We start from the raw sequence: 18,801 nt of genomic DNA, 5'->3' as shown, positions 1-18,801 counted from the left end.
CCTGTTTGTACAATATTTTTGTTATCCATTGCTCTTGCTCTCTCTCAATATTATATACATGTGTTTAGGCCTGCCACAATATAACATTTTTTAGAACAATATATTTCCCCCAAAACCTTCATGATAAACAATAGTATTGTTGATGTTTCTTTATTTAATGCCACTGATATAATGATATTAGAAAATAATAAAGAAACGTACACATCTTACAAAGTCTGCCCTGGTAATCGCTCTAATTTATTAAATAAAAGTAGGGCTGGATTTCACAGTTATACGTGTTCAACTAAAGTCCCCAAGAAAATAAAAAAGTAGAATTTCCCCTTTTCTGTTTGGCATCTTGACACAACAGTGACAGTCATGCCTACGGGCAATTTAGAGTCTCCAATTCATGCATGTTTTTGGGATGTGGGAGGAAACTGGAGTACCCAGATAAAACCCACGCAGGCACGGGGAGAACATGCAAACTCCACACAGGCGGGGCCGGGATTTGAACCCCGGTCCTCAGAACTGTGAGGCAGACGCTCCAACCAGTCGTCCACCGTTCCCCACACGACTCAGACAATTTTCTATGTTTTAATTTAACAAATCTTAACAACTGAACCCTTTCAGAGGTTATGTTTGATCAAAACCTTTGTTTTGGTTCATAATGGCATTTCACATATATGCACTTTTAATAAGTGCTCCCAGTGTAAAAATCCCACTCTGAAGTACAAACAAAAATGTCACTGATCATTCCATTTTGAGTGCAGTTTGTTCCAAATGTTCTCCTGCTTCATCGGTCGTTCTCTGATCTTTCTCCGATTTTTTTTCCTCTTTTGGCTACGGTCTGGTTCCGTATGGGACTGTTTCTGGGTCCAGACGCAGATTGCAGTCCGCCAGTTTGTGACCGGTTTATAACGATGTCGCCACAATCAAGCGAGCCAGAGCGAGCTGTTTCATTCCTTAGCTCACTTGCTAGTTAGCTCCCGAGCTAGCGAACGTAATAAACAGTTAACGTTCTCAGATGTGTCCCAGTTGTGTGCATCTACGGATCCAAAGCCGTTGACCCAGCGGCTTGCAGCGTCATGTGCGGCACGCTGGGGGTTATCACAACAATGAACATTTATCGAGTCCGGAAAAAAAGACTCTGCTGTATTTAAGGAATCATTGTCCTTTGCCTCTGATTGGCTAGCACCAAGACAGGACTCGTACTTTTAGTGGATAACGATTTGCTGAAGCACTTCAGCAACAAACACACACACACACAGGTAAGCAATGCTGTGCGTCTGAACGCACATTGATCATGTTTTATGCATCCCTGCTCATTTTTGTGCACCTCAGATCTGGGACACACATCAAATGAGATCCCTGCGGTGCAATTCTAATTTTTTATTGTTTTTTTTTTTTTTTAACCTAAAAGTCTACACTGCATTATAAATAATTAAAAAATGAATGAAAAATTGTTTTTGTTTAAATCCCCAAAATATAATTATTCAGTATGTTTATGCCAGACTGAAATTCTTGAAACTGAAATAGATAAATCAATTTCTTACTGTGGCTGCGGACTAAATAATTCCTACTATGCCAAGCCATATTACAGAGTTGTGATTTAGCCAAATGTTGTCAAGTATTTATCAGATTGTGTTTCCTTAAATGACTCACACCATAACTGAAATCTGATTTCTGTTCTGTTACATAAATACATCATACAAAGCTCAATAATAAGAAAACAAATTTGCTTTGCTTAAAGCAATTCATCACAAATGTGGGTATGAACATAAATGACAGCTGCTTTTCAGCACCGTAAGATTCATTTGTTACCCAAGTGGCTCTAAACTGGATGTGGATTTCCTTATTATGCAGGGTGGGAAGGAAGGGAGATAGAGGGAGGATGTAATGGTAAGTGTGTGAGCGGGCTGAGAATGAGTGACTGCACATGTATTTAGATGAGTGAAACATAACAAAAAAGGAAGTTGCTTATTTGTGATTTAATGATGCATTTTATACCTGTCGGTGGATGTATCTGACCCAGGAGGAGTAGAAGTGGAGGCTGACCGAGGGGGGAGAGGTGGCTTCTCATCCTCGCCATCTACCAACCATGGAGGAGATGTTTAACCATATGTCAACACAGGCCACCACTGGGCTTCTATTGGGAGAAGTACCTGAATAGTCGCGGTCATCGGGGATGGCGGTTTCCTCTCGGTCGACAGCGTAAAGCAGAGTGGTCACCAGACCCTGGCTGGGCTGCAGGTACAACGACACAAGCTCTGGTAATGTTTTTAATCTCTTGGGCTGCACGCCCTGTGACGTCTGGGAGGAAGACAAACAGAAGGATATGCCAAAAGACAGAGGAAAAGAGGAAACATTATTTTTATACTGTAGACATGGAACCAACTTTGCTACAAATAGTTCGGTCATGGTCTGGTGGCCCAAATAATTCAGTAATTCATGCTGCATAAGCAAATATGACCAGTAGTCTAAATATAGATGAAATCAGGAGGAGGTGTTTTGGCATATTGCACACAGATTCCAGTGAGCCGAGCCAAACGAATCTCTAAACTCACAGAAAACAACGTGTGTGTTAGACGTCACGGTTAAAGCAGCAAAGGGTGTCAGCAATGTGGGCGAGCGCCATGGTGGCGTGTGCCTGGGAGGCATGTGTGTGGCATGTGGCGATGGTGTGGACTACACAGCTGTTGAACGAGACACACAATGAGACTGCTGTTGGCACAGTGTGTGAGTGTATGTGTGTGTGTGCGGGTTTGTGTGTGTAGTGTGAGAGCTCATAGCCAACCAAAGCATCTCTGCCTGCCTACCAGCTGCTATTGAAGCAAATACGCTATTTTGCTTCAGTCCACATTCTGATCCCTCAGTGGACTATGAGTGTATGAAAGTGTTTGTGCGTGTGTGTCTTCGATGTACCTGCACAGCCAAAAATCCTTCTTCATCTGGGAGGATTCTGTATGTGTGGACATGCTTCTGAAACCTGCACAAGAGAGAAAAGCAAGATTGAAATAAAAAAAGTTTCCATGTTTTCTTCTTTTACTAATACAACTTGCTTTCAGACATGCACACACACACACACACACATATATATATATACACACACACACACACACACACACACACACACATTACTTGTACTTGACCTCAGCGAGTGGGGCCTTGTGTGTGTGTTTGTGTGTGCGCGCGTCCTAGAATGGGGGAGCAGCAGTGTTGAAAAGTTGAACCTGTTGCTGTCGATTAAACAGTGAGCGGTCTTCATCCTTATAGTGGAATACAGGGGACCGATAATACACACAGTGATCATTAAAGCATAAACACAGTAGTCAGTAGAAGAAAATGTTAAAAACGTCTGTATTACAGTAATTTCAACATCAGTGGGGGCGGCCTTTGAGCTTAAACACATTTAACCAGTTGTTCATCAATGTTGTGACATTGGGATTGAACGGCCATGACTGTACGCCTGCAGCTACTAGCTGGACATCAATGGTTTGCATGTCTGCACTTCATGTCTGCTTAGTGGACCGGACACGATGTGTTCAATTTGTCAACCGGGTTACGTACACCGTGTGTCTCCCATTTGTGCATTTGTTTACATGCTTGTGTTAAATGCTCTGCATAGTCTGCCATTCAAGTCAAGCTTATGTTTGCACACTTCCGTTTGTACCTATTTACAGTGTATAGACATAAACAGAAGGCTGATTCTATGTCAGAAATTCATTCTGCCATGACCACTTAGCTTTTTTTTGTCAATGTCCTAAAGCAACAAGCACACGAATATTAAGTGTTTCATCGAAAACATGTAGGTACCAATAAACATATTGTATACAGAGGAAACTCACAAAACCCTGCCATCATGCCACATGAGACTTGTAAGACTTTGGTCAGTCAACAAATAAATTCCCTTGTGCTTGAACATGGTGTTCATTATGGACAAGCCGTGATGAGCACAGAAGTCCAATAACAGAACACCGCTCGGGTTCTGATTGGGTGGGGCGTTCCACCCAATCGCACCCTTCCAGGTCTCACTGTCATTGCCCACGTGAGCATTGAAGTCCCCCAGCAGAACAATGGAGTCCCCAGCGGGAGCGCTCTCCAGCACCCCCTCCAACAACTCCAAAAAGGGTGGGTACTCTGAATTGCTGTTTGGTGCATAGGCACAAACAACAGTTAGGACCCGTCCCCCCACCCGAAGGCGGAGGGAGGCTAGCCTCTCGTCCACTGGGGTGAACCCCAACGTACAGGCGACGAGCCGGGGAGCAATAAGGATACCCACACCTGCTCGGCGTCTCTCACCGTGGGCAACTCCAGAGTGGCAGAGAGTCTAACCCCTCTCGAGAGGACTGGTATCAGAGCCCAAGCTGTGCGTGGAGGCGAGTCCGACTATATCTAGTCGGAACTTCTCGACCTCACACACCAGCTCGGGCTCCTTCCCTGCCAGAGAGGTGACATTCCACATCCCTAGAGCCAGCTTCTGTAGCCGGGGATCGGATCGCCAAGGTCCCCGCCTTCGGCCACCGCCCAGCTCACACTGCACCCGACCCCTATGGCCCCTCCCACAGGTGGTGAGCCCATGGGAAGGGGGACCCATGTTACCCTTTCGGGCTGTGCCCGGCCACCAGGCACTCTCCTTCGAGCCCCACCTCCAGGCCTGGCTCCAGAGGGGGGCCCCAGTGACACGCGTCCTGGAAAAGGAAACCTGAGTCCATAATTTGTCTTCTTCATAAGGGGTCTTTGAGCTGTGCTTTGTCTGTTGCCTCACCTAGGACCTGTTTGCCATGGGTGACCCTACCAGGGGCGTGAAGCCCCAGGCAACTTAGCTCCTAGGATCATTGGGACACACAAACCCCTCCACCACGATAAGGTGACGGCTCAAGGAGGACACCCTAGGTCGCAGTTCGATGATCGACTTTGTGGTCGTGTCATCGGACTTGCCACCGCATGTCTTGGACACTCGGATGAAGAGAGGGGCGGAGCTGTCAACTGATCGCCACCTGGTGGTGAGTTGGCTTCGATGGTGGGGGAAGATGCCGGTCCGACGTGGCAGGCCCAAACGTATTGTGAGGGTCTGCTGGGAACGTCTAGCGGAATCCCCTGTCAGAAGGAGTTTCAACTCCCACCTCCGACAGAACTTTGCTCATGTTCCGCAGGAGGCGGGGGACATCGAGCCCGAGTGGACCATGTTCTGTGGTCGTAAGGTGGTTGGTGCCTGTCGTGGCGGCAATCCCCAAACCCGTTGGTGGACACCAACAGTGAGGGATGCCGTCAAGCTGAAGAAGGAGTCATATCGGGCATGAGGAGTTCGGTGAGGCCATGGAGAAAGACATCTGGACGGCTTCGAGGAAATTCAGGTCCACCATCCGGCGTCTCAGGAGGGGGAAGCAGTGCACCATCAACACTGTGTATAGTGGGGATGGGGGCGCTGCTGACCTCGACTCGGGACGTTGTCAGCCGGTGGGGAGAATACTTCGAAGACCTCCTCAATTCCACCGACACGCCTTTCCATGAGGGAGCGGAGTCTGGGTTCTCTGAGGCGGGCTCTCCTATCTCTGGGGTTGAGGTCACCGAGGTGGTTAAAAAGCTCCTCGGTGGCAAGGCCCCGGGGGTGGATGAGATTCGCCCGGGGGTTCCTCAAGGCTCTGGATGTTGTAAGGCTTTCCTGGTTAACACTCCTCTGCAACATCGCGTGGACATCTGGGACAGTGCCTCTGGATTGGCAGACTGGGGTGGTAGTCCCCCTTTTTAAGAAGGTCGACCGGAGTGTGTGTTCCAACTACAGGGGGACACACTCCTCAGCGTCCCTGGTAAGGTCTATTCAGGGGTGCTGGAGAGGAGGGTCCGTCAGGAAATTGGATCTCAGATTCAGGAGGAGCAGTGTGGTTTTAGTCCTGGCCGTGGAACAGTGGACCAGCTCTACACTCTTAGCAGGGTCCTCGAGGGTGCATGTGAGTTCGCCCAACCAGTCTACATGTTTTGTGGACTTGGAGAAGGCGTTCGACCGTGTCCCTCGGGGGGTCCTGTGGAGGGTGCTTCGGGAGTATTGTGTACTGAACCCCCTGATATGGGCTGTTCGGTCCCTGTACGACCGGTGTCAGAGTTTGGTCCGCATATCCGGAAGTAAGTCGGACTAGTTTCCGGTGAGGGTTGGACTCCGCCAAGGCTGCCCTTTGTCACCGATTCTGTTCACAACTTTTATGGACAAAATTTCTAGGCGCAGCCAAGGCGTAGAAGGGGTCCGGTTTGGTGGCCTCAGTATTGCATCTCTGCTTTTTGCTTCATCAAGCCATGACCTCCAACTCTCACTGGAGCAGTTCGCAGCCGAGTGTGAAGCGGCTGGGATGAAAATCAGCACCTCCAAATCTGAGACCATGGTCCTCAGTCGGAAAAGGGTGGCGTGCCCTTATCCAGGTCGGGGATGAGATCCTGCCCCAAGTGGAGGAGTTCAAGTATCTTGGGGTCTTGTTTACGAGTGAGGGAAGAATGGAACGTGAGATCGACAGGTGGATCGGTGCAGCGTCTGGAGTGATGCGGACTTTGTATCGATCTGTTGTGGTAAAGAAGGAGCTAAGCCAGAAGGCGAAGCTCTCGATTTACCGGTCGATCGACGTTCCTACCCTCACCTATGGTCACGAGCTGTGGGTCGTGACTGAAAGAACAAGATCCCAGATACAAGCGGCCGAAATTAGTTTCCTCCGCAAGGTGTCCGGGCTCTCCCTTAGAGATAGGGTGAGAAGCTCGGTCATCCGGGAGAATCTCAGAGTAGAGCCGATGCTCCTCCACATCGAGAGGAGCCAGATAAGGTGGCTGGGGCATCTGATTCGGATGCCTCCCGGACGCCCCACCGGTGAGGTGTTCCGGGTACGTCCCACCGGGAGGAGACGCGGGGGACGACCCAGGACACGCTAGAGAGACTACATCCTTCGGCTGGCCTGGGAACGCCTTGGGATCCCCCCGGAAGAGCTGGATGTAGTGGCTGGGGAGAGGGAAGTCTGGGTGTCCCTGCTAAAGCTACTGCCACCGCGACCCGACTTCGGATAAGCGGAAGAAAATGGATGGATGGATGGATGGATGGAACAAATAAATTCAACAATTATTATTATTATTATTTTTTTTTAAAATTTTTTAATGCCACCACAAAAGAGTACGATTGATGGTTCGATACAACCAGATACTGTAAAATTACGTTTTGCGACATAGCGAATGCGTAGTGGGAATGGAGGTACATACCCATCTGTACGAAGATAGTCTGATTTAATAGAAACACTATGCCCTGTGCGGCACGGTGGACGACTGGTTAGAGCGTCAGCCTCACAGTTCTGAGGACCCGGGTTCAATCCCCAGCCCCGCCTGTGTGGAGTTTGCATGTTCTCCCCGTGCCTGCGTGGGTTTTCTCCGGGCACTCCGGTTTCCTCCCACATCCCAAAAACATGCATGAATTGGGGACTCTAAATTGCCCGTAGGCATGACTGTGAGTGCGAATGGTTATTTGTTCCTATGTGCCCTGCGATTGGCTGGCAACCAGTTCAGGGTGTACCCCGCCTCCTGCCCGATGACAGCTGGGATAGGCTCCAGCACGCCCGCGACCCTTGTGAGGAAAAGCGGCTCAGAAAATGGATGGATGGATGGATGAACTATGCCCTGCAATCTTCAAAGGTTTAAAAGTTGTGGGAAAATAAATTTTTTTGTTCCGGTATTGCATAATTTCTACTGCATAGACGGTGAGAATATACGCTATTGCTTGTAATTGTTCATCATTGGTGTAAATCAAGCTTTGGGATGGACAAATCCCACCGCATTCCCATAATCATTCAAAATGAATCCAAGCAGATTATGCTGAAGTAAACAGAAATGGTAACAGGTAATCTGACATTTCTCATTGTTGACTGGTCATTCACTTTTGATTACAGTAAGTAGTCCAGTACAATTATGCGGAAAGAAATACTCCAAAACTATGCCCAAATTCAAATACTTGTTAAAGTAATATTAAAAACAACGAACGGGCCAGTGGTAACAGATCCATTGTAGGATTTGTCTTCCTGTTGAAAGCTGACAAGATTCTCTGTCAAAGTAAATACTATTGTTTCAGGGGGTAGGGGAAGGAGTAAAAGACAAGGTTTACAGATAAAAATCCCAAGGCTCCGCTCTACGTATGTGTCTGTGTGCGTGTGTGTATGTGTTGATAACAACAGAGTATGTTGACAGTAAAAACCCAATCACCTAATCTTGCCAAAAAAATACACCCTTACTGTCACAGCTCAATGTTAATTATTGTGGGTGATAGTATGTACTAGAGATTTATTTTTAGCTCACACCTTTAAATAAGTAATGGTGCGGAAGTTGTTTTTCATCTACCCACAGAAACACAGAAGTCTAAGTCTGACATTCAACGTGTTTAGACGTGCTGCAGATACCAAGGAAGGTCTGTCTGAGAGGAATTTTCATTTAGCTGAAGCTGTCCCAATCGAGAAAGGAAATCACACACTGTCACTCAACATACTTCATCCCCAGATGGCATGGGCCTCTTTTAAATGCCACTGCTTAAATAGGCATTTCAACATTCAACAAATGCTGAATTTGATTTTAAGTGCAGACACAATACCATATTCATGAGAAACAATTCAGCCATGAGAATGCTTCCGTGTTTGTTAACATTTCGTTCGCAATAGGTCAACATTTTGAGTTCTGCAAGTTGTGTGCCTTTAATGTAGGCCCGCAACCTATGCCGTACACGCCCATATGCATAATGACGCGGAAGAAGAAGAGGTACATGTTCTGTCCAAGATGTTTGAGATTAAAATGATAGCCAAGGTGTTTTCTCGTGGGCTCTCCTTATGTTGGCGCATTCCTGACCCCAACATCGAGAGACTCTCGAAGGTTTTAACAGGCGTTGATATCTCTATCCTATGCTAGCATCTTATTCATGATGAGAAGAAAGAAAGAAACCTCTCTGGATGATGAACAGATCCATTCTGAAGAAACTCTGACCGAGGAAGCATTTGATGGCAAAGCGTATGAAATTGACAGCCCTCTACCCCAGTAGTAAATTCAAAGGTAAGACGATTTTATAGCGGTACTGTATTACACTATTTATTAAGAAGCATGAAGAATGGTACACTAATTGTGACTGTATTCACACGCGCACGAGGGACAGACAGAGACAGATTGAGTGACTGATTGTTTTATTGTCTTAATATAAAGTTATTCAACTTGTTGGAACATCTGAAGCCTGAGTGAGTGACCGGCGGTTGTGACGTCAAAGATGAAAGAGTAAAAAACAAAAGGGGCATTTAAACTCGATGTGTATCGGACTAACGCAACTGAAGTGCATCAACAACTGGGTCATCCTTAACCATATACAATACTTGTATGATAGTTAATTTTGTTACTTTAAAAAATAAGTACAGATCACTCATTTTCTAATGCTTATCAGGTTCGGGGTCACGGAAAAGCTGAAACCTATCCCAACTGAATTTACTCTATCACAAGACATGTTTTATGATGGAATAGCCTGACCTTGGAACAGAACATTTAATTTCAATTATTTCCTATTGAAAAGATTGTTTGGAAATCTAAACAAATCAGAGCCCTGGAATGGATTGTGTTTTAACTTAGAGGTTTTACTATACACGGGCCAGTATGTTGTATATTTTTTTAACTCAAGAAAACATTTAAGGACCACATTGTGCTCTTGGGAATGGTTAGGTGCCAGTGGAGACACTCCATTGTACAAAAGCCACTCCCACAACTGTAGGAGTGAGACCCACTCACCCCCTTCTTGGGAACATGATAACAGATGACTCATAAAGACATTGGTCACCAGTTTCCTGTATCTGTGGGTAATGCAAAGCAATCCCTCAGCGGTCTCACCCTTTGAACTATGAACTCTTCATGAACTACAGCATAATATCCCTGTCTGTGAAAACAGTTCTTGCCGACAGCCTGCAATGACATTATTAGTTTGCCTTCTAGACTGCACACTTAGTGCACTTTTATCATTCGCATCACAGTCATCAATCAAATGTGTGTACAGAGCTTCTAACCCTATGTACTGATGTTAACAACCCCAAAAACCACTTCACGTCACTTCAGAGGAAACCTCTACGCAGATTTCCTTTTTACGGCTAAATCAAGATAAACATAATTATAATTATGTGGTAAATGTTCCGTAACAATTGGTGAGCATTGAGGTAAAATATAAAATAAGAACTTAAGATGACAACACAAAAACTTACAGCTATTTCATGAAAGTCAAGTAGTGCCACTCATTTTTGCGCTTTCTACTGGGATGATAGTCACTCACACGGCACACATACAGTGGAAGACCACTAACACTTACATTCATACCTGTGGGAAGTTGGTCTTTGTTTTCAATGAATTAACATGCATGTTTTTGGAATGTGACAGGAAGCCAAAGAACCCCCCAAAAACACACAAGCAGGGCCTGGGCTGAGATTTGAACCCAGAATCAATGTGAGGAAGACGTGCAAGCCACATGAGCCACCTTTTAGCTGTGATGTAGTTCAGGAACTGAGTAATCAAAAGTGGTGACGTGCAAGCCACATGAGCCACCTTTTAGCTGTGATGTAGTTCAGGAACTGAGTAATCAAAAGTGGTGACTTCCTGACAGAAAAAGCTCGTCTAAATGCAGACAGTCTGGGTTGTAAGCAGAAGTAACATGCAAAGATTGAAAGACTGACTAGCATGAGAGAGCAGTGTTAATGAAATCTCTCTAATGTCTCCAACACAAACGCGATTCCCTTAAGTCTACTGGCACACATAGAAACACATGGATGGGTACAAAGCCCACATGGAGGAAGTAAGTACATGGCTGTGTGTGAGTCAACAGGGCAAGCATGCTTGCATCTACTATGCATATAGCATATGGACAATAATATGCTTCAAATTGGTTGTTGGGACAGTTGAGTAAGGCCCTTTTCTGGTCAGGCAAGACTGTGACCCAGGACACTACTTGAATGGGTATGGCGTAACGCGGTATAAATTTAGTCCCTTCACCGTAACGGTGTATCTACTGTACATCATGATATAAACTTATGGAGTGTAAACAATTCTAATGAAAGTACTTCTCAATGGGGCATATAGTCCTTCAGCAAAGCTAAACTGATAAAAACAAAAACAAAAATCGTAAAATACAATGTAATTTTGAGAACATTTCTTGTGCAGATGTGAAAACTCAAAATTAAAACTCAGCACTCGTGGTGCAAACGAACAAACACAAATAATATTGCTGATAATATAAATATTCAATAAATTGAAGCATTTAATTTCATAATACTTTATACCCTTATGGACTCCTCCAACTTACTTTCTTACTCGGTGTATTGCATGCTTAGCTGCTTGTTCTCTTTTACTGATAAGAACACTTGTTAGAAGAGTAGCTTATACACCATCATGGAGGTGAGGATGAGTGACTTTTTAAGCAAGCGACTTTACACCTTTGGATGACAGTGTTTTTAGCTGAGAGAGCTTTCCAGTCGCAGCTCGTAGCTGGTACAGTGCAAGTTATTTTTGTGCCATCCATTGCCCAGGTAGTTCCCGAACAGCTAGTAAAGCAGGGTGGATGGATGATCCAATGTGGATGTCTGTTTTTTTAACCAGCTCGGAGCCGATCAGCATAAAATGCTAATTATCGGCCGATACTGATCAGACTGATCAGATCACTGTAAAGTCTAGTAGTAACATCATAATTACAGAAAACATTTGCACGAAAAACACTTCTATTCCAAAATATAAAACAAAAAAAAGTAAGTACAGTGGTAACTAAGCGTGCATTCATGTGCCATGTGGCAACGCCTATGAATTAGTTCCTTACACGCTGTTTGGGAAACCTTGAATTGTGCGTATTATATTATGTACAGTACACCTCCCAGGCACAGAAGTAGTCCTCTGTCAAGAGTTTATGAGGAGTACACAAATTATTTATGCAGTTTTACTGGACAGCTGCTTACTTGGTGTTACACTAGTTTTTACAGTTAAAAATGTTGATATTCAAAATAAATGAAGTCAACTGAAAGCCTCCCTTCCTACTTATTGTTCCACCACCATCACGCATCAAAGGGTGAGGGGATTTTGCTTTAGTTACTGCTCTATGACCTTTTTTTTGCACTCGTATGACAGTTAAAAAAAATCTAAATGTTTTCTGTACTGTAGACAGAAGTCAATTTTGGTAAAAGAAGATTATCGTTCAACACATCCCAAGGAGTTTAGACACTAAAGGCACTATAGTACAGCAGACACTGTCCAAATTGAGGTGCATGTATACATACACTATATACTTAGCATAGGGTAAAATTATCATATAAGGGATGTAAGTCAAGTCAAACGCCAGACTACCATCTTGTAAAATTATCCCTATAACATTATCCTTTGGTCTGAGTTGTAAGAGTGTATTTGTAATAACAATATGGTCTGAAAATATTAGATATCAAACATGTTGACATGATATTTACGACCAAAAATTTTTGTGTGTGGAGAAAGCCGTCTACTCCCGAGTCATGACTCTGTAGGACGTTAAACGGAACGCAGCCAATCAATAAGTAACCTGACTAACGAACAAGGAAGCGGCCATGAATAAAAACAAACATGTCCTAGCATCTTTCGTATTTGGTATAAGCGGGCTCACCATCCGGCAAGAAGTATTTTCCATTTCCGATATTTTTCTTTTTTGACATCACCACCATTCTACAACACTCCTACCTCCGGTCTCTTTGGCAACACTCAGGAAACATCGGCGCATCATACAGTGGGTATAGAAAGGATTCAAACCCCCTAAATGTTTTTTTTTTTTTTTTTTGTTATATTGCAGCCATTTGCAAAAATCCTTTAAGTTAATTTTTTTTCCTCAATGTACACACAGCACCCCATATTGACAGAAAAAAAGTAATTGTTGACATTTTTGCAGATTTATTAAAAAGGAAAAACTGAAATATCACACAGCCATAAGTATTCAGACCCTTTGCTCAGTATTGAGTAGAAGCACCCTTTTGAGCTACTACAGCCATGAGTCTTTTTGGGAATGATGCAACAAGTTCTTCACAACTGGATTTGGGGATCCTCTGCCATTCCTCCTTGCAGATCCTCTCTCGTTCTGTCAGGATGGATGGTGAACGTTGGTGGGCAGCCATTTTCAGGTCTCTGCAGAGATGCTCAATTAGGTTTAAGTCAGGGTGCTGGCTGGGCCATTCAGAAACAGTCACAGAGTTGTTCTGAAGCCACTCCGTTATTTTAGCTGTGTGCTTAGGGTCATTGTCTTGTTGCAAGGTGAACCTTCGACCCAGTCTGATGCCCTGAGCTCTCTGGAGAAGGTTTTCGTCCAGGATATCCCTGTACTTGGCCGCATTCATCTTTCCTTCGATTGAAACCAGTCGTCCTGTCCCTGCAGCTGAAAAACACCCCCACAGCATGCCACCACCATGCTACACTGTTGGGACTGTATTGGACAGGTGATGAGCAGTGCTACCGCTTAGAATTAAGGCCAAAAAGTTCTATCCTGGTCTCATCAGACCAGAGAATCTTATTTCTCACCATCTTGGAGTCCTTCAGGTGTTTTTTTTAGCAAACTCCATGCGGGCTTTCATGTGTCTTGCACTGAGGGGAGGCTTCTGTCGGGCCACTCTACCCTAAAGCCCCGACTGGGGGAGGGCTGCAGTGATGGTTGACTTTCTAGAACTTTCTCCCATCTTCTGACTGAATCTCTGGAGCTCAGCCACAGTGATCTTTGGGTTCTTCTTTACCTCTCTCACCAAGGCTCTTCTCCCCTGATTGCTCAGTTTGGCTGGACAGCTAGCTCTAGGAAGGGTTCTGGACGTCCCAAACATTTTCCATTTCAGGATTATGGAGGCCACTGTGCTCTTAGGAGCCTTAAATGCAGCAGAATTTTGTTTGTAACCTTGGCCAGATCTGTGCCTTGCCACAATTCTGTAGCCGAGCTCTTCCGGCAGTTCCTTTGACCTCATGATTCTCATTTGCTCTGACATGCACTGTGAGCTGTAAGGTCTTATATAGACAGGGGTGTGGCTTTTCTAATAAAGTCCAATCAGTATAATCAAACACAGCTGGACTCCAATGAAGGTATAGAACCATTTTAAGGATGATCAGAAGAAATGGACAGCACCAGAGTTAAATACATGAGTGTCACAGCAAAAGGTCTGAATACTTACCCATGTGTGATATTTCAGTTTTTCGTTTTTAATAAATCTGCAAAAATGTCAACAATTCCGTTTTTTTCTGTCGATGTAGGGTGCTGTGTGTACATTAATGAGGAAAAAAATTTACTTAAATTATTTTAGCAAATGGCTGCAATAGAACAGAGTGAAAAATTTAAGTGGGTCTGAATTGTTTTCCATACCCACTGTATCTTGTTGCCTGTAAAATCAGGACTTCAAAACCAATACATGCAGTACCAGTAAAATAACATGGTTCACACACCCGAAACATAAAACAAAGTCCCGTGGACCTCAGAAATGGAGGACCAGCTCGTGGAGCTGTGGGAAGCCTGAGAGTCCTTATTTAATGTCACAGTGAAGTTTTTCCACTGTCTTTTTCTTTTTAGTTCAGGATTTTTCTGTTAAAAAAAAAAAAAAAAAAAAAAAAGTTTCAAGGCCACCATCATTTCCTCCTCTCGTGTATCCTCTTCAATGTTGCGTTGCTATTTTTCATTTTCTTTGTTTTAGTCTTGGCAGATTAGATTCGAGATCAATGATGGAACATAATCTTTATGCGTGTGGTTTCTTGTGTTGGGATTATCTGTGCACACCACACACACAGTATGATCAAAACTGTTCAATGCCTGATTTTTGTTATATCTTCATGTGGGAGCTCTGTAAGAGACAAAACTTGTATAAACATTGAAAAACTTGAAAAATCCCTGTGTGTGTACCAGCCCTTACGTTGCAGTTTTTCGACATGCTACATTTGATGCGGTCGAGTCAGTGAAAGGGACACATCACTGGCCGTTGTGAAATTTGTTTATCTAAATGTGACAGTCTACTGGTGTTTGTCGTCTACCAGTAGCTAATTAATAAAGGGAGTGGTGGCAAAATGTTATTGAGATGGAAGGTGTGTTTTACCATTTATCATTCATTTCAGCATTGAGATTAGGGGGGCCTCCGAAGTACATCTTAACGACGAGCCATCTTTAAATTATAACAGCACAGTTCTTTTTTTTTTTTTTCTTAAACCACTGCTATTCAGTTTAATAGCAATGTTCTGCACCCACACACTGATCTGAGCGCCCTGTAAAAAAATGACGCTCCAGGCGACCACATCTATCGGTGGGCAGCTCTCAAACTACTGCAGTGCCATATGCTAGAGTTGGAGTGCTGGGCAAACACACGGTCTCTCCCCTGCTGTCTGTGCCCTCGAAGCGTGGGCACTACCACAAACATTACACATTATAATAAAGCAAAATAGCAAAGAAAAGCAGGGCATGTACAATAACGCCACCATCACCAAACTTTTAAGACTCCCTGAAGGCATAACGCCTGAACGTATTCGTTTCCGTAGAATTCAAGCGGTGGCAAATGAAATGAAAGGGAAAAAAAAAAAAAAAAAAAAAAAAAAAAGCACAAACACAACAACGAGTACTGCCTGCATAACGAAAGGTGTTTTGAACGATTACGGTACTTACAGTACACACAAAGCGTAAGCCCCGTTGACACTCTCGCTGTCCCGTACCAGGAAGCTGCCGTCCCTCCCGGCGCGTGCCAGCAGCTCCTCGGCCGCAGCTCGACTGAGGTCCCGGTGATACCACATCGGCGGTGCGGGCCCCAGTGGAGAAAGCCCGACGCCACCGCCGCCACCTCCGGCCATGGCCACAGCCCCACGAACCGGCGTCAACTGCTTCCCGACTTGTCCGAAAACCTCCCAGCCTGCCTCCCGACGGGGGGTGGTGGGGGGTGGGGGGTTAAGCCGAAGAGTTAAGAACCGAAGAAAGTGGCGAAGACTTGGGGGCGAACAAACGACAGCGACACAAGTTACCAAAGCGTTGAGTTAAGTTGGTTGCCGTCTGCCGTCTGGGTTCCTGAAAGTCTCGCCACCCTCCTCTTTTGCTTCCCCACTGCCACAGTAGAAAATGTGGCTATATGTAAATCCACGCTGGAAAGCGGGGAACAGCGGTGGTCACAGCATACGTCCACACGCTGTGTCCTTTATTAACTGTAAACACACCAAAAGATCTGGGCAAGATTTTCAGAGTAAAAGCTTCAATGGACCACTTACCATACTAGCGTTTTATTTTATTTTTTTCCAGGCACGTTTTGCTCTGCATTTCGTCATAAACATCATTGAATTTATAACGCTCTCTGGTGGAGAGATAGGCAAAGAAAAAAAAAAGATTAAATACAGGTTTTGTATACACACCTTTATTCAGGTCTTTATATATTAAACAAATTAAAACCCAATTATGGACAGATTAAAGTCTGTCCATAATTCACAAACTATCATATCTAATCAATTTGATTTTCAAAGCAAATCCCAAAGCAACTTTGTCTCTTTGCACCTTTGAATTCACAACGGATGGGGATGCCTTTCATCATGTCCTGCACACTTGCACAGCAAAGCCATGGGCTGTTTGTTGGAACATCAGTATGGCCCGGATGCAGCACTGGGAACCGAATTTGTCAACACTCTCCAATCTTGTTATGCAATCCTTGTTCAGACCACAACCCTCACACAAATAAAATCATTTGACTATGGCAGCATCATGTTTTCTATGATTTGCCTGTCGATGTGAGAAACTGAGAATAACTACAGCAGCTCCACAACAATCTAATTGTAAAAGTAAGATTTGACTACATACAAATAAGTCATATTTGCATTTTTCTATTTGCTTGGACATTTGTTTGCTTCGTGTATTGTAAAGCGGCAATGTTTGTGGGAGTGCAGTGAACATTTTCCATTTACAGTATAGCTGAGGCAGACGATTGACTGTAGTTTTTCTAAAAATTGATAAAGTCTACCGGATGACAGAGCAGAAAAGTGAAAAAATCTGGTCAAATATTAATGTTTAAACTAAAGCTAGCCATCTCATTGTTGCCTCAAATATTATTACACTCATAGAGTTTGAAAAATGTCTGTCTTGTTTTTTATACCACCAAGCAAATGTTATGTATGAATTCATTCCGCATGGGCAGATAGATAGAATACAATGTAACACAAAAGTTCAAACCATAATCATGCATGACGTCATGCAAGAAGTCAGAAAATCTCTTGAGACTTCAAGTCCCCAAATAGATTTCAGATGTTCTAGTAGGCTTTTTTGCGTGCATTTTTTTCACTTTCTAACAGAAGCCTGAAAGTTGTGTGCCAACACTGATTGCTATTTCAAACTCTTCATAATTCCCTCCAGTGCTTTGTTTAATTAGGCCCCATTTCCAATTATAGAAAAACAGCCCCAACGCATGATGGCGCCACCACCATGCTTTCTATACATGATGAGCATTGTTGTGTTCTCACCAAACATCATAACAATAATGGCCAATAAATTAAACCTTGGTTTAATCGGACCAGGACAAAAATCTCCTAAACACCGGGGGAAATGTTTTATGGTCCGATGATTTATATCACAAAAACCTAGCATTTGAACAGGGGTGTGTAGACTTTTTATATCCAATGTATAAAGATTGTCCTCACAGGCTCATGCATTCATTCATGCACAGCTTGTCAGGGCCATCTTTAAATTGTCACGTAGTATAACTTTAACCTGAGTCACACTTACACATTCATTAGATGTATTGTGCAGGACCTTGACTGTATCGCGCTTACAGTTAACAAGTATCTTAAGATAATATTGTCCGGGATGTTATCATTTTGGTTTACAGTTGTGTGGATTTTAGATATCTGACTGAGTCAAACGTCACAAAGCAATTCATATCTAAAATCCCAATGCCATTTTTGAGATATTCACCACATACATTTGAGCACATTTATCCAAACACATTGAAATAATTTTCTGACACTATTTTTGTGATCTGACTTATTGACTGTCAGTGTAAACTAAACCTGCATACAAAAAGGATTCTAAAGAGACACGTATACATCCACGCACACGCACACACACACACACACACACACACACACACACGCACACACACACACACACTAGGGCTTAGGAAACTGGAACCCAATAATTAGTCAGGCAGTAGAGACTACTAACCACTGTTGCTAGCCTTGAGTGGTCATGTGCAGGTCTGATCTCTTCGATCCAGGGAAACAATGCTCTCGGTGCAGTTCCCAGTGTGCCTTTGATTGTTGACAAATGTGGTTTTGTTTATTCAAGAACAAACTGCATATTTTATGAGTGACTGGGCAGTCTCCTGTCTACTTTATTTTATAGCTACTTGATTTTTTAAAGTGTATTCATCAGCAGACCTTTGGGTGGTGGTACAATGTTTTTGTAGTGATCGCAGTATTCACTGTGTTTCCCCACTGCATACAGGGTAATTATAATGAATTAATTTTCCATTTGCTGTCTTAAAAAACCCAACGACGTAAATAAACCCACAGTTGTGCCGTAGTCTTCTTTGGTTGGTGAAAACATACCATTGTCATCGAGGTTACATTCTGGCATGTTCCCTAGCACAATATCATGTGTCTGACGTCTTCTTCTTCGCTGTCTTGAGTCGCGTTGTCTTCTTCTTGTTCGTCTTCTCACCAGTCTAAAAGACAACTATTGTACTATTCTGAGACATTACTGTCGTACCAATAATCACAATTTAAAACAGTAATACATGATACAAGCAGTCAGAAATGTTATTATGGTTTCATCTCTATTCCTGGATGCATCTCACCTTTTACCCTAAG

General features: G+C 43.8%; 1 protein-coding gene across 3 annotated transcripts in view; it reads right to left on the bottom strand.

Annotated features, from left to right (window-relative positions):
* inppl1a (inositol polyphosphate phosphatase-like 1a) overlaps window positions 1–16,174 on the bottom strand; it is a 33,930-nt gene extending 17,756 nt beyond the window's left edge. The window contains exons 1-5 of one of the 3 annotated variants that reach the window (XM_061681325.1): window positions 15,979–16,174; window positions 15,629–15,869; window positions 2,902–2,965; window positions 2,142–2,289; window positions 1,987–2,068 (exon numbers count right to left, since the gene is read on the bottom strand). In XM_061681325.1, coding sequence (XP_061537309.1) covers window positions 1,987–2,068; window positions 2,142–2,289; window positions 2,902–2,965; window positions 15,629–15,810 — 476 coding nt within the window. In that variant the 5' untranslated portion in view covers window positions 15,811–15,869; window positions 15,979–16,174. Of the gene's footprint in view, window positions 1–1,986; window positions 2,069–2,141; window positions 2,290–2,901; window positions 2,966–15,628 lie in introns of all 3 variants that reach the window. The other 2 variants (XM_061681327.1, XM_061681328.1) reach the window with 2 other exon arrangements.
* Window positions 16,175–18,801: the final 2,627 nt, after the last annotated feature.

The sequence above is a fragment of the Phycodurus eques genome, chromosome 7 (genome assembly GCF_024500275.1).
Source record: "Phycodurus eques isolate BA_2022a chromosome 7, UOR_Pequ_1.1, whole genome shotgun sequence".
NCBI classification, from domain to species: Eukaryota; Metazoa; Chordata; class Actinopteri; order Syngnathiformes; family Syngnathidae; genus Phycodurus; species Phycodurus eques.
The sequence above is the reverse complement of the archived record's forward strand: the minus strand, read 5'-3'. Positions and strand labels throughout refer to the sequence as shown.